General features: G+C 56.0%; 2 protein-coding genes across 8 annotated transcripts; one reads left to right on the top strand and one right to left on the bottom strand.

Moving 5' to 3' along the window:
- Positions 1-972: 972 nt before the first annotated feature.
- Positions 973-5,165, top strand: TMEM101 (transmembrane protein 101). Of its 3 annotated transcripts, XM_017876011.1 has the most exons (5): positions 973-1,023; positions 1,218-1,563; positions 1,841-2,021; positions 3,215-3,361; positions 4,130-5,165. In XM_017876011.1, exons 2-5 carry the CDS (start codon positions 1,427-1,429, stop codon positions 4,436-4,438), a joined length of 774 nt encoding a protein of 257 aa, XP_017731500.1. In that variant the 5' UTR covers positions 973-1,023; positions 1,218-1,426; the 3' UTR covers positions 4,439-5,165. The 3 variants fall into 3 exon arrangements, with proteins under 3 accessions (XP_017731500.1, XP_017731502.1, XP_017731501.1); XM_017876013.1 differs by lacking the exon at positions 973-1,023 and having other exon boundaries at positions 1,218-1,394; XM_017876012.1 differs by lacking the exon at positions 973-1,023 and having other exon boundaries at positions 1,218-1,442.
- Positions 5,166-7,478: 2,313 nt separating this feature from the next.
- On the bottom strand, positions 7,479-12,226 carry NAGS (N-acetylglutamate synthase). 5 transcript variants are annotated; one of them, XM_017876006.1, is made up of 7 exons: positions 11,442-12,225; positions 10,619-10,893; positions 10,302-10,515; positions 9,830-10,010; positions 9,045-9,216; positions 8,766-8,948; positions 7,479-8,099 (listed from the first exon to the last, which is right to left on the bottom strand). In XM_017876006.1, the coding sequence occupies exons 1-7, from the start codon at positions 11,865-11,867 to the stop codon at positions 7,946-7,948; spliced, it is 1,605 nt and encodes a 534-aa protein (XP_017731495.1). In that variant the 5' UTR covers positions 11,868-12,225; the 3' UTR covers positions 7,479-7,945. The 5 variants fall into 5 exon arrangements, with proteins under 5 accessions (XP_017731495.1, XP_017731498.1, XP_017731497.1 ...); XM_017876009.1 differs by lacking the exon at positions 9,830-10,010 and having other exon boundaries at positions 8,766-9,293; positions 11,442-12,226; XM_017876008.1 differs by lacking the exon at positions 9,830-10,010 and having other exon boundaries at positions 7,887-8,948; positions 9,045-9,293; positions 11,442-12,226.
- Between the last annotated feature and the right edge of the window lie 303 nt (positions 12,227-12,529).

Here is a 12,529-nt window from a genome sequence, read left to right as displayed (position 1 = left end):
CCCAGCACTTTGGGAGGATGAGGTGGATGGATCGCTTGAGGTTAGGAGTTCGAGACCAGGCTGGTCAACATAGTGAAACCCTGTCTCCACTAAAAATAAAAATTAGCCAGGTGTGGTGGCGGGTGCCAGTAATCCCAGCTACTTGGGAGGCTGAGGCAGGAGAATCGCTTGAACCTGGGAGGTGTAGGCTGTAGTGAGCCAAGATCGCACTACTGCACTCCAGCCTGGGTGACAGAGTGAGACCCTGTCTCAAAAATGGAAAAAAGCATATATATATATGTATAAATGTCACCGTGCCAAGTGATTCAAAGGAAGGTAGCTGATGTTATGAGAACATATAAACGGGTGAGGGGTGGGAGAAGGGGCTGAGGACACACTGAAGGGGAACGCAGAGACCACCTGGATGTCCGCTGCAATTAAGCTGACAAAATATGACAATTTGGGCTACAGTGGGAGCATGGCAGCTGGAGAAATGGACTGCCTTGACATGTCCCAGATGTTCAGATCTCCCTTTTCTCTCAGGCGACAGGCAAAAGGCAAAACCCAAAGAGGTGACTTTGAGCCAGGAGGACCCCTTACTTTGAACTTAACAGAAACGGGGATTTCCTCTGGTGCGTTATGTGTACCATTTATTGAACCGCTACCATGTACTAGGACCGACCTTGTCACATTTAAAGTTCACAACTCTGGGGCGGCGCACTGGCTCATGTCTGTAATCCCAGCATTTTGTAATCCCCGCCCCCGAGGGGGGGCGGATCACGAGGTCAGGAAATCGAGACCATCCTGGCTAACAGGGTGAAACTCCATCTCTACTAAAACTACAAAAAATTAGCCGGGGCCTGGTGGCACGAGCCGAGTAGTCCCAGCTACCCGGGAGGCTGAGGCAGGAGAATCTCTTGAACCCGGGATGCGGAGATTACAGTGAGCCGGGATCGCGCCATCGCACTCCAGCCTAGGCGACAGAGTGAGACTCCGTCTCAAAAACAAAACAAAACAAAACAAAGGAAGAAGTTCAACTCTGAGGTAGGTGTAATTATCCCCATTTCATGATGCATCTCATAAAGTTTAGGTGATATGCCCAAAATCACACCAGGTTGGAATTAGGATTAGTGCCCTGATCGGGCTGCATTCAAAGACCAGTTTGCTTTAATACATCAAACTACGGTCCAAGACTTCTGCTATCTTGAGCCCACTGTTCCTAGTTTTCAATTTTGCAGGGACACAGATGGGCCCTGAAGGCTCCATGAGCAGACGAAAATGTTGGACTTCGCGACTAGATCACCTTAGCTCCGGAACTACAGAGCGATATCGTTGTTTCCGGGAGGAAAAAAAAAGAAAAAGCGCTTAACCCGGAAGCTGCGTGTCCCATCCCCGCGCCGGCCTCTCTGACTGGGGTGAGGCCGCAGCGGACTTGCCCTTTCCCAAGATGGCGTCGAAGATAGGTTCGAGACGGTGGATGTTGCAGCTGATCATGCAGTTGGGTTCGGTGCTGCTCACACGCTGCCCCTTTTGGGGCTGCTTCAGCCAGCTCATGCTCTACGCTGAGAGGGCTGAGGCACGCCGGTGAGCAGGCCTACGCAGCCGCTAAACGCGGCAGGGGGCGGTGATGTGGGAAATAAATTGGGGGCTAGAAGTCGGGACCCTTGGATTGGGAGGAATTGGGACCTCCCTGGGAGGGGTTCTGGTCTGCATGTCGGGCCAAATCTGGTAGGGCAGTCCTGTCCATGGGAGGGGAGTCTGGTTTGGGGGAGCAGTGGAGCCTGTGGGAACTCAAGGGGTCTCAAATTTCTTCCCCCACCCCTTCATTCTGTCCTCGTTGCTTCCCCACTCCCGGTCGCAGGAAGCCCGACATCCCAGTGCCTTACCTGTATTTCGACATGGGGGCGGCCGTGCTGTGCGCTAGTTTCATGTCTTTTGGCGTGAAGCGGCGCTGGTTCGCGCTGGGGGCCGCACTCCAATTGGCCATTAGCACCTACGCCGCCTACATCGGGGGCTACGTCCACTACGGGGAATGGCTGAAGGTGAGCGCCTCGGCCCCAAAAGGGGCGTCCCTCTGGGTGACGGGGAATCAGAGGCCAATGCCCAGGGCTGTTGGTGGGCGATGAATGGTGCTGGCCAGGTGCATAGTGTGAAGCCTGGGAGGTTCGAACCCCTAGGCTTATGGAGATTACAGAGCACAGAAATGGATCTTAGAGACCACACAAACTTCCAAGTGTGGAAACTGAGGTCCAGAGATGGGAAACAGACTTTCCCAAAGCCACACCACAGTTAGGATACTGGTGGGACCAGAACCCCAGTCACCTGGTTCCCAGAATCTTTTAAACTGTTTAGTAATTTCAGACTCACGGGGTACAAAGGACCTAGGAGAGTACCTAGTTTTCATAAAATAATTTTATGTAAATGTAATTGCTCTTAGTATAGAATTTAAGCCAGAACCTGTGTCAGGCCCTGCAGGCTTGGAGATAAGGTTGGACAAAGGCACTGTCCTTGAGGAAGAGACTGTCAGACCCTTAGGGGAGGCAGATGTGTGAACAACTACAGGGCAGCAAGATCATGTTTTTGTGGGATAGATCCCATGCCACGTAGAATAAAGAACACCAAGTTTACAGTCTACAGATCTGAGAGTGAGGAAGGGAGAAACACATTGTGTCTGGGTTCTGCCACTTACTGGCAGGTAGGACCTGCCAGTTTTCTTTTTTGTTGTTTTTTGAGACGGAGTCTTGCTCCATAGCCCAGGCTGGAGTGCAGTGGCGCAATTTTGGCTCACTGCAACCTCTGCCTCGCAGGTTCAAGCGATTCTCCTGCCTCAGTCTTCCAAGTAGCTGGGACTACAGGTGCCCTTCACCACACCCAACTAATTTTTATATTTTTAGTAGAGACAGGGTTTCCTCATGTTGTCCAGGCTGGTCTCAAACTCCTGACCTCAGAGTGATCCACCTGCCTCGGCCTCCCAAAGTGCTGGGATTACAGGTGGCAGCCACCGCGCCCGGCCAGACCTGACAGTTTTCTTGACCCTCTGGGCCTCAGTTTCTACTTCTATATATATATATAAAGAATGATCTGTCTCTGTTGCATCTGCCCACCAAGCTTGGAAATGTAGGAGGGTTCATCAGATGGAATGGGATGTGTAGAGATGGGTGGTTCTACGCTCTGGGAAGCCAGGAGAGATATGGCCGCTGCAGTTCTTGACTGGAGTCCCCTTGCCCCGGCCTAGGTCCGTATGTACTCGCGCACAGTTGCCATCATCGGCGGCTTTCTTGTGTTGGCCAGCGGTGCTGGGGAGCTGTACCGTCGGAAACCTCGCAGCCGCTCCCTGCAGTCCACCGGCCAGGTGTTCCTGGGTATCTACCTCATCTGTGTGGTATGTTGGGGGACTGTTGGTTGGAGGTGCCTGGCTAGGAGTGAACTCTGAGTCCAGGCACGGCAGAACCCCAGGAAGGTAGACACAGAAGGAGGCCTTGTATGCAGTTCCTGATGGCCTGGCTCCCTGAGAATTGTCCCGGCCAGCTTCTAGGCCTCAGGGCCCTCCAAATGCCTGTTGAGAGGCCCTTCCTCCAACAGTGTTGCCATGAGGTAGACTGGCCATTAAATTCCAACCCTGAGAGCCAGGAGAACAAGATGGGGTGATTCTCTCATGGCTCCAGCCCCCACAGGACTAGAAGGGGATGAAGGAGAGGTTTGGTGGGAGTCAGGCCCCAGCTGGGACTCTGCCTCCTAGAGCTGATGAGAGCTCTAGGGTAGCCACTTATGGTTCTCCCTGGTGCTAGAGGAGGCCAGGATGGATGGGGACATGGACAGGCCCCAAGCTACTTGGTCTCATCTTAATTACTGAGTATATCTCATGTACAGCTCTCTATGTGAGCTCCCCTATTCAGAGGTGGGAGCTCCAGTCTGACTGTGGAAATACACTTCCTTCATAGCCCCTAGGGTGAGGGGAGACATAGACCCTAACCTCCTGGGGCTCCGTAGTCTGAGGGGGAGACAAAGGCCCTACTTTCAGAGGTTCCCCAGTCCAAGAGGGGAGTCGGAAGCCCATTTGCAGGGTCTCATTTGCAGGTGCCATCTCAGGGGTGGTTTTCCCGACAGGCTTCTGAGCCTGTTGGAGTCTTAGAGGATGGTATGTCTCCAGGCCTACTCACTGCAGCACAGCAAGGAGGACCGGCTGGCGTATCTGAACCATCTCCCAGGAGGGGAGCTGATGATCCAGCTGTTCTTCGTGCTGTATGGCGTCCTGGCCCTGGCCTTTCTGTCAGGCTACTACGTGACCCTCGCTGCCCAGATCCTGGCTGTACTGCTGCCCCCGGTCATGCTGCTCATTGATGGCAATGTTGCTTACTGGCACAACACACGGCGTGTTGAGTTCTGGAACCAGATGAAGCTCCTTGGAGAGAGTGTGGGCATCTTCGGAACTGCTGTCATCCTGGCCACTGATGGCTGAGTTTTATGGCAAGAGGCTGAGATGGGCACAGGGAGCCACTGAGGGTCACCCTGCCTTCCTCCTCGCTGGTCCAGTTGCTGTTTATTTATGCTTTTTGGTCCGTTTGATCTTTTGCTTTTTTAAAATTGTTTTTTTGCAGTTAAGAGGCAGCTCATTTGTCCAAATTTCTGGGCTTAGAGCTTGGGAGGGCAGGAGCCCTGGCACTAATGCCGTACAGGTTTTTTTCCTGTTAGGAGAGCTGAGGCCAGCTGCCCCCTGGATCTCCTGTCCCTGAGAAGGGAGTATGGCAGGGCTGGGATGCGGCTACTGAGAGTGGGAGACAGAGGAAGGAAGATGGAAATTGGAAGTGAGCAAATGTGAAAAATTCCTCTTTGAACCTGGCAGATGCAGTTAGGCTCTACAGTGCTGTTCAGAGACTGAGAGTGAGTGTGTGTGTTGATACATGTGGATCAGGCCCAGGAGGGGCACAGGAGCTGAGCACTACAGAAGTCACATGGGTCCTCAGGGCATGTTAGGGGCAGAAACAGTACCAGCTCTCTGTCACTCACCTTGAGAGCGGAGCAGGCCCTGGTCTGCTCTGGACTGTGCAGGGGTGGAACAAGCAGTGACCAGCTTTGCCCTTCCTGCTGTCTCCGTTTCTAGCTCCATGGTTGGCCTGGTGGGGGTGGAGTTCCCTGCCAAACACCAGACCACACAGTCCTCCAAAAATAAACATTTTATATAGACATTTGGTTTTGCTTTTCTCTTCTCCCCAACAGGGCACTTTGCCATTGGTTGGGATTGATCTTGGGTTTCTTGAAACACCAGATCTGGTTAAGCCCCACCGTGGGCCTCCTGTGATCTTTCTCCTGTTCCAAGATTTCCCACAGTTCTTTGGCTCTCTTTTTTTTTTTTTTTTTTAATTTTTCACTTCTTTGTTTTTTAGAGACGAGGTCTCACTTTGGTGTCCAGGCTGGTTTCAGACTCCTTGGCTCAATCAATTTTTGTTGTCCAGGCTGGTTTCAAACTCCTTGGCTCAATCAATTCTTCAGCCTCAGCCTCAGCCTCCCAAAGTGCCGGGACTACAGGCATGAGCCACTGTGCCCAATGGCTCTCTTTTTCAAGAATCTCAAAATCGTCACTGTACTATATGCTTTCGATCCCTCACCTCAATCCCTCTTGTTGTAGGTTGTCTTTTTCTCCCCATTTGGAGCTGGTTCTTATGAAGACATCTTTGGTGAGAGCAGCTAGAGGGAGAGAACTGTGAAGTGTCCACTGTGAAGTAGAATATTTTACATTTTACACATGAAGGAAACGGAGGCTCAGAGAGGGTAAGCAGTTTTAGTCAAGCCACAGAGCAAATCCAGCCCACAGAGCTGGATTCCAGGTCGGGTCTATCTAATGGCCAGGTCCAGATATGTACTCAGTGTGACCCATCTCCTGAGGGGAGACAGAGGCCACTCTATTCCAGCCCCTACTGTGCCATGATGGTCTGTTGACCTTCTCGCTTTGTTTTTTTTTTGTTGTTGTTGTTGTTGTTGTTTGTTTTTGAGATGGAGTCTTGCTCTGTCGCCCAGGCTGGAGTGCAGTGGCGCGATCTCTGCTCACTATGAGCTCTGTCTCCTGGGTTCACGCCATTCTCCTGCCTCAGCCTCCCAAGTAGCTGGGACTACAGTTTTTTTTGTTTTTTGAGATAGAGTCTCGCTCTGTCACCCAAGCTGGAGTGCAGTGGCAAGATCTCGGCTTACTGCAACCTCCGCCTCCCAGGTTCAAGTGATTCTCCTGCCTCAGTCTCCCGAGTAGCTGGGATTATAGGTGCCTGCCACCATGCCTGGCGAATTTTTGTATTTTTTAGTAGAGACAGGGTTTCACCACATTGACCAGGCTGGTCTCAAACTCCTGACATCGTTATCCACCCACCCTGGCCTCCCAAAGTGCTGGGATTACAGGGGTGAGCCACTGGGTCCGGCGACCTTCTCCCTTCTGGTCTATGTGCATCTGCCAGAAAGTCACCCCAGCAGTAGCTGGTATGGTGTCTGGTACATCGTGGAGCTTCAAAAAATGTCCAATGAAACCCCTGAGCTTTGGATTTCTGCCCATCTAGTCCTTTAGAGACTGGACACAACCGCTAGTAGGGCCTAGGGAAAAGGTCCAAGTTTGAGCTTTTAAGCCAAAGTCTTTTTTTTTTTTGAGGATGGAGTCTTTCTCTGGCACCAGGCTGGAGTGCAGTGGCGCGATCTCAGCTCACTGCAATCTCTGCCTCCTGGGTTCAAGCAATTCTTCTGCCTCAGCCTCCCGAGTAGCTGGGACTACAGGTGCGTGCCTCCATGCCCGGGTAATTTTTTGTATTTTTAGTAGAGACGGGTTCACCATATTAGCCAGGATGGCCTTGATCTCCTGACCTCGTGATCCGCCCGTCTCGGCCTCCCAAAGTGCTGGGATTACAGGCATGAGCCACTGCGCCCGGCCCACCAAAGCCATCTTTTAACTTCTCTGGGCTCTTGCAGGTAAACGGTCTGCCACGGATGTCTGGTTCTGGCTGTGAGCCCAGCCTAGAAAGGGAGTTATGGGTGGAGGCACCCACGGGGAAGGGGAGCTGGTGCTGCTGTGGCCTGATCTGTGGAAGGGAAGATGCTTCCTAACCTCTGGGAGGGAGACGGTGGCAGCATTCATCATAGAAGTCCTCTACTCCCTCCAGGAGTCCTCTGATTCCCCAGCCCTCAAGATCTTACTCCCAGCCTGTAATCCTAGCACTTTGGGAGACCAAGGAGGGAGGACTGCTTGAGCCCAGGAGTTTGAGACCAGCCTTGGCAACATAGTGAGACCTCATCTCCAACAACAACAAAAAAGCCAGGTGTGGCAGTGCATGCCTGTGGTACCAGCTTACTTAGGAGGCTGACGGAGGACTGCTTGAGCCTGGGAGGTCGAGGCTGCAGTGAACTGTGATTGTACCACTGTACTCCAGTCTTAGTAAAAGAGAAAGACCCTGTCTTAAAAAAAAAAAAAAAAAAATCTTGCTCCCACGGGGTCACTTCTAATTTTCTTTCAAGTGTGAGCTGACTCTCAGACAAGCATTTGCATTTTAATCAAGGCCTCCTGAAAAACTGCCAGACCCAAAAGAATTAAAATGAATGGTACAATATCATGCAGGCAGGGGTGTTATTTTGGGTAAGGGAGCCTCAAAACATAGTACAGAGGCACAGAAACTAGCCCATCCTTAGGGTTAGTCCTGAGTAGAACCCTGGAAGGCATCTTCCCCTCCCCTAATCCCCAGGTTGAAAATCAAAGGCCATTTGCTTGTGGCTTTGGAGCGAGTTGAGTTGGGGTCCTAGACTGGCCCCCCTCTTTCCTGTGCTTGTCCCACTTCAGCGCCTCCTCTGGGCAGAGCTGGGGCAGCTTTCTCCTTTGCAGATCACTCAGCCAACAAGCCCCATCCAGCCTGTGGGTGGCTGCCTGGGGTCATCCCCAGCTGGCATGGCTTTTGGTCCACCCTGGCCATTCCAGGGCCTGTAGGGTCCATGGTGAAGGTCAGCTGCCTGGGTCAGAAGCTGGCTTGCGAAAGGAGTCTGGCAGTCCCTTGGCATGGTTGACCAACTCATAGGAGTCCCGGATATCAGCCAGGCCGAACCAGAAGAAGATCCACTGCTTGTTGGAGAAGCTGCCATCACTGTGTTTGAAGTACCTGGGTGTGGGGAGGTGATGCAAGAAAGTTTTCAGGGCAAGGCCAGTGTTCATTACTCACTGGTTCTGTCTTCAAAGAACATTGATTGAGGACCTACTGCATGCTGGGCACCCAGCTAAGTCCTGCTATGTGTTATCTCATTTTATCTTCACAGCAGAGGCCTGAGCCTGGCATTGTTCAGCTCACAGAGAAGCAGCTAAGGCTCAGAGAAGTTAGGTACCTTGCCAGGCACACACAGGAAGGGAGCGGGTGCCTTGCTCTCCACACTGCCTTGGCTGCTCAGCAAAGAGGAGGGTTCTTGCTCACTTCCTAGTGCTCACAGAGCAGGGTGTAGGGGTGAGGGGGTAGTTACTGAAGGAGAGAGGAGGGTTGTTCCACTGGAGGCACCGCAAGCCTCAATAAACGCTGAAGGGTTAGGATTCCTCAGGCCCCTGTGAGAGGCGGGCTGCGTGGGGGTTAGGAGGTGTCACATGCTTCCAGGAAAGGAGTGTTAAGCGTGCTCTAACTCGGGAAATCTCAGGCTTTCTGTGAGGTCTGCCCCTGGGAGGTAGTGAAAGGGAGACCCGTGGAAGAAGAGGAAGCCCAGCCTTCTTGGCATGGTTCGCAAGGGCTGGAGAGGAGAGGGAAGTAGGGGCCCAGCCCAGAGCTGGGAGTGGCGGGACCTACCAGGGATTGATGGGGTTGGTGACCCGGGAGCGCCAGAAAAGCGTCTGCAGGTCCCGCCGCAGGCACTCCCACAGCATCTGGCCGGAGCCTTGGCCCTGGCGGCTGGAGCTCACCACAAATTTGTCCAGGTACGGGGTGCCCCCCAGGACGGGCTCCATGGTCAGAATGGCGGCAGCGTTGTATCTGGTGCAGCGGGAGAGCGGCAGGCTGGGACCTCTCCTTGGTCCGAAGCTGCCCGACTGCCTCCCAGACCCTGCCCTCTGGGGTCCACAGGCTCACCCCTCGGAGACGTAGATGGAGTGCAGCCGCGGGCGCAGCGAGGCCAGGTAGTCGTCCCTGAGCTTCTTGCCGAAGCTGGCGTTGACCAGGTCCACTAGACGGTCCTGGTCCAGCTTGTCCAGCCTGCGCACCCGTAGCATTCGCTCGGCGTTCTTGAACAGGGTCCCGGACCCTGGAGGATGATGGGGAGGGGCTCATCTGGCTGGAGAGCCGTTTGCGCAGCCTGGTGGGGGCCGCAGGTAGGACGGGCTGGTGGGAGAATTTCTGTCTTTGGGAGACCTCCACAGTGAAATGATTTCAGTGGTCTGCATAGATTTGTCTGTGATTTTCATTAAAGGAGATGCTTTTCTCAGGCAGAGATTGTGCCCTAAGCTCCTCCTGTGGCCTGGAGCCCTATCCACTTACCTTAGTCCTGCCTCTCTCGTTGAAGTCTGCCTCCCGCCTCTGACCCGGCCCACCCACCTAAGCCGCGCCCATCTTTCGTGTTGGAACCTCTCCCTCGTGGTCCCGCCCCTCCTGGCCCCGCCCACCGGACGCTTCCTTCCCCCGACCCCCAGTCCCGCCCATTCCTTTAATTCCTTTGGAGTTCTTTTCCAGTAAGCTGGGTCTCCTCCTCTCTCACCTCCCCCGGGCTGCGGCAGCAGCAGGAGCCAATGCTGTGACAACTCCCGCCCCCTCTACGGCCCCTGCACAGGAGGAGAAGCCGCTCCTCCTGCCCGCAGACACTCATCCCCGGCCAGTGCTCACTCCCGGGACCCAGTCCCCTGCCCGCCCGCCGCCCTCACCCTTGTTGCTGAAGAGCTCAGTGAGCAGAGTGCTAGCGGCGGTGATGACGGCTGAGGAGTGGTGGGGCAGGCGGCTGAGCACGTCCACGATGAGCCGCATCTGCTGCCGTTCTTTTGTGCTCACCCACTCGGCGTTACTCACCAGGTCCAGGTCGGCGGGCAGGTTCACGTTACTCAGGACCTGTGTCCGGAGCCAGCGGGTGAGCCTGGCCCACAGCCGGCACGGACTGCGCCCCTGCTCCCACGGACCTCTCTTTTCTCTTACCCCTTTATCCTTACTGCCGGTCGGAGTCCTTGGCTGGGAAGGGCGCAGATCTAGGCACCCGGGGCCGAACTCCTCCCCTATACTCCCTTAGGCTTTTCTACCCACCCGGCTTGCTAGTGAGTCTGCAGCCCGTCGGGGAGAAGTGCGAGGGGCGCAAGAGAAGGCCCGGATCGCCCGGGTGGGGGATGGGGAAAGAAAGGGCCGCACCTTCTGACTGCTGTCGCGCAGGCCGCCTGTGTTATTGAGGAAAATGATTTTGGTGGGCCGCAGGGCCTTGGCCAGCGACGCGGTCACCTCCAGGGAGTCGAGAAGCACGGAGCGGCGCGCAGCCGTCTCCCCGATGGGGCACAGGATGGGGATACTGCCCGACTCCAGGCACCACTGCAGCAGGTCTGTCTCCACCGAGACGATGCCGCCGTAGCTGTGGGCCAGACGTGGTGCTCGAGAGGGCCCCCTCCAGGCCTGCTGGACGGGACAGGGCGGGCGGAGTAGCGCGCTCTGAGGACGCCTGGGCGGGCACTAACCTGGCATGGGGAGCCGGCTCGGCAGCGCCTAGCACCGACCCTCCGCCAAAAAAAGGCACAGCAGTGGCGGCGTTGTGTCGAAGCGCGTCCACCAGCACCTTGCAGCTCTCAGCCAGCTGCGCCTTGGCCTCCCAGAAGGAAAGACAGCCTGAGGGCGCCGTGGGGGCGGGCAGCCCCAGGACCACCAGCGGCTTCATGTCCATGCGCTGCAAGAAGGCCAGGGCGAAGGCCAGACTGGATACGCTCTGCTGGTACTTGAGTACCTCCTCGTCCACCTGCGGAGGAGTGGGCTTTCAAGGAGTGTGACACAGCCCTGAGCCGCTGGCTCCCACAGCCTGGCCTGCAGGGCCGGCTCGGTGACCCTACGCTTCCAGAAGCTGTCAGAACCCACTTCTTGCCACTGGTGCTCACCTGCTCCGCCCTTTGCCCCATTGGGTCTTGCCACTCCCTTGTCTCACGCTGGGGTACCTCCCGCCCTTCTCCCTGCGACCTTGGACTCCGGGACACCTTTGGGGGAGGGGCAATGCAGGCGGCTCCTGTCCAGGTCCTTCTGAACCCCTAAGTGCGCCCGTGTTGGGGGCCTTCTTCAGAGCATCACACCTGGCGGGTGGGGGCCCCCCAGGATCCTCACTCGGGCTGGGCGCGAGGCTTCCGGAGGAGCTTATGGCCTCACCCATTCCCGGCGGCGCTGGTCTGGGCTCTGCCGGGCTCCTTCCCGCTTTCACTGCGCAGAGCCCGCAGCCTATCCTACCATGCCTGAAGACAGGTGGCCACACAACCCCATCCTTTCGCTGTGTCACGGCCCACGCCAGGCTCCGCTCACCTCGATGACGGCGAAGGGCTTGTCCGCGGAGTGGTGGCAGGTTTGGAACTGCGTGAGCCAGTGGCGCGCCTCCCCGGGGCTGGCTCCGCACTGGTTCAGGAAGGCCTGGATGTCCCTCTGCACCAGCGAGCGGCCCGAGGGAGGCTCAGGGGGCTCGTGGGGCACCAGGGGCGTGGGACTTGGCACCCACGACGGCTCCTCGGCGACAGGCGACTGGGAGACGTCTTCCGCGCCCGCGTACTCCTCCGGCGGGGGCTGGGGCTGCGACCAGGCGGTGCTGAGCCGGCGCCCCGGGCTGGTGCCCCTCGCCGCCCGCCGCCGCGCGCCACAGCTCAGCCTCCGGGATCCCCCAGTGCCTCCCCGGCCGCTCAACCTCGGGGCCACAGCAGCTGCCCGCAGAACCGCGGCCATCAGCGCCGTCGCCATGACGACAACCAACTCTTGGCCACCCAAGAGTGGCAGTCTGTCTGGAGCGTCTGGCACTGGGGGGCTCTTAACTTGCCGTTGGGCGGGGCTGGACCTGGTAGGGCAGGGTCCGGACAGGGGACTAGGAGTCTCCTGTGGGTGCGTTTGAGGAGGGTCAGGCCATGGGTCAGGGGGCGGGGCCACTAGGCTCCCCCGCCCCTGGAGGAACTGAACCCACTATCGGTCATGGGGCTGAGACTAAATGTGGCAGGTTGTCTTTAATCTGCTGCCAAGGTAGGTTCCAGGGGCGGCTTTGGGAGTCTGCAGGGCCTTGGATGATTGGCATTCTGACCCGAGAATAAGGGACTGCAGGTGGCTTTGAGCACAGGGCTGGGCAGGGGTCTGGAAGGAGGGAGCTGCAAAGAGTAGAAGGGGGACAGTGGGAGGGCGGGGGGCGGGTGGTGCTGGCCTTGTCTGTCCTGTTTGCCTGAGCTCAAAGAAGATCCTCATGAATGACCATGAGGTTACCAGGGTTTGCCAAACTCCAGTCACTGGGTACCAGCTTGAGGAATTCTGTTATATCCTCAAAACACCCCTCAAAACTTAAAATACTTTAGTGTTAAAGTATTTTAATAGTGTTACTTTTTTTTAGTGTTAAAGTTTTCTTTATCAAATACCATCTC

Source organism: Rhinopithecus bieti, unplaced genomic scaffold, assembly GCF_001698545.2.
Source record: "Rhinopithecus bieti isolate Rb0 unplaced genomic scaffold, ASM169854v2 scaffold_10088, whole genome shotgun sequence".
In the NCBI taxonomy this organism is placed as follows: Eukaryota; Metazoa; Chordata; class Mammalia; order Primates; family Cercopithecidae; genus Rhinopithecus; species Rhinopithecus bieti.
The sequence above is the reverse complement of the archived record's forward strand: the minus strand, read 5'-3'. Positions and strand labels throughout refer to the sequence as shown.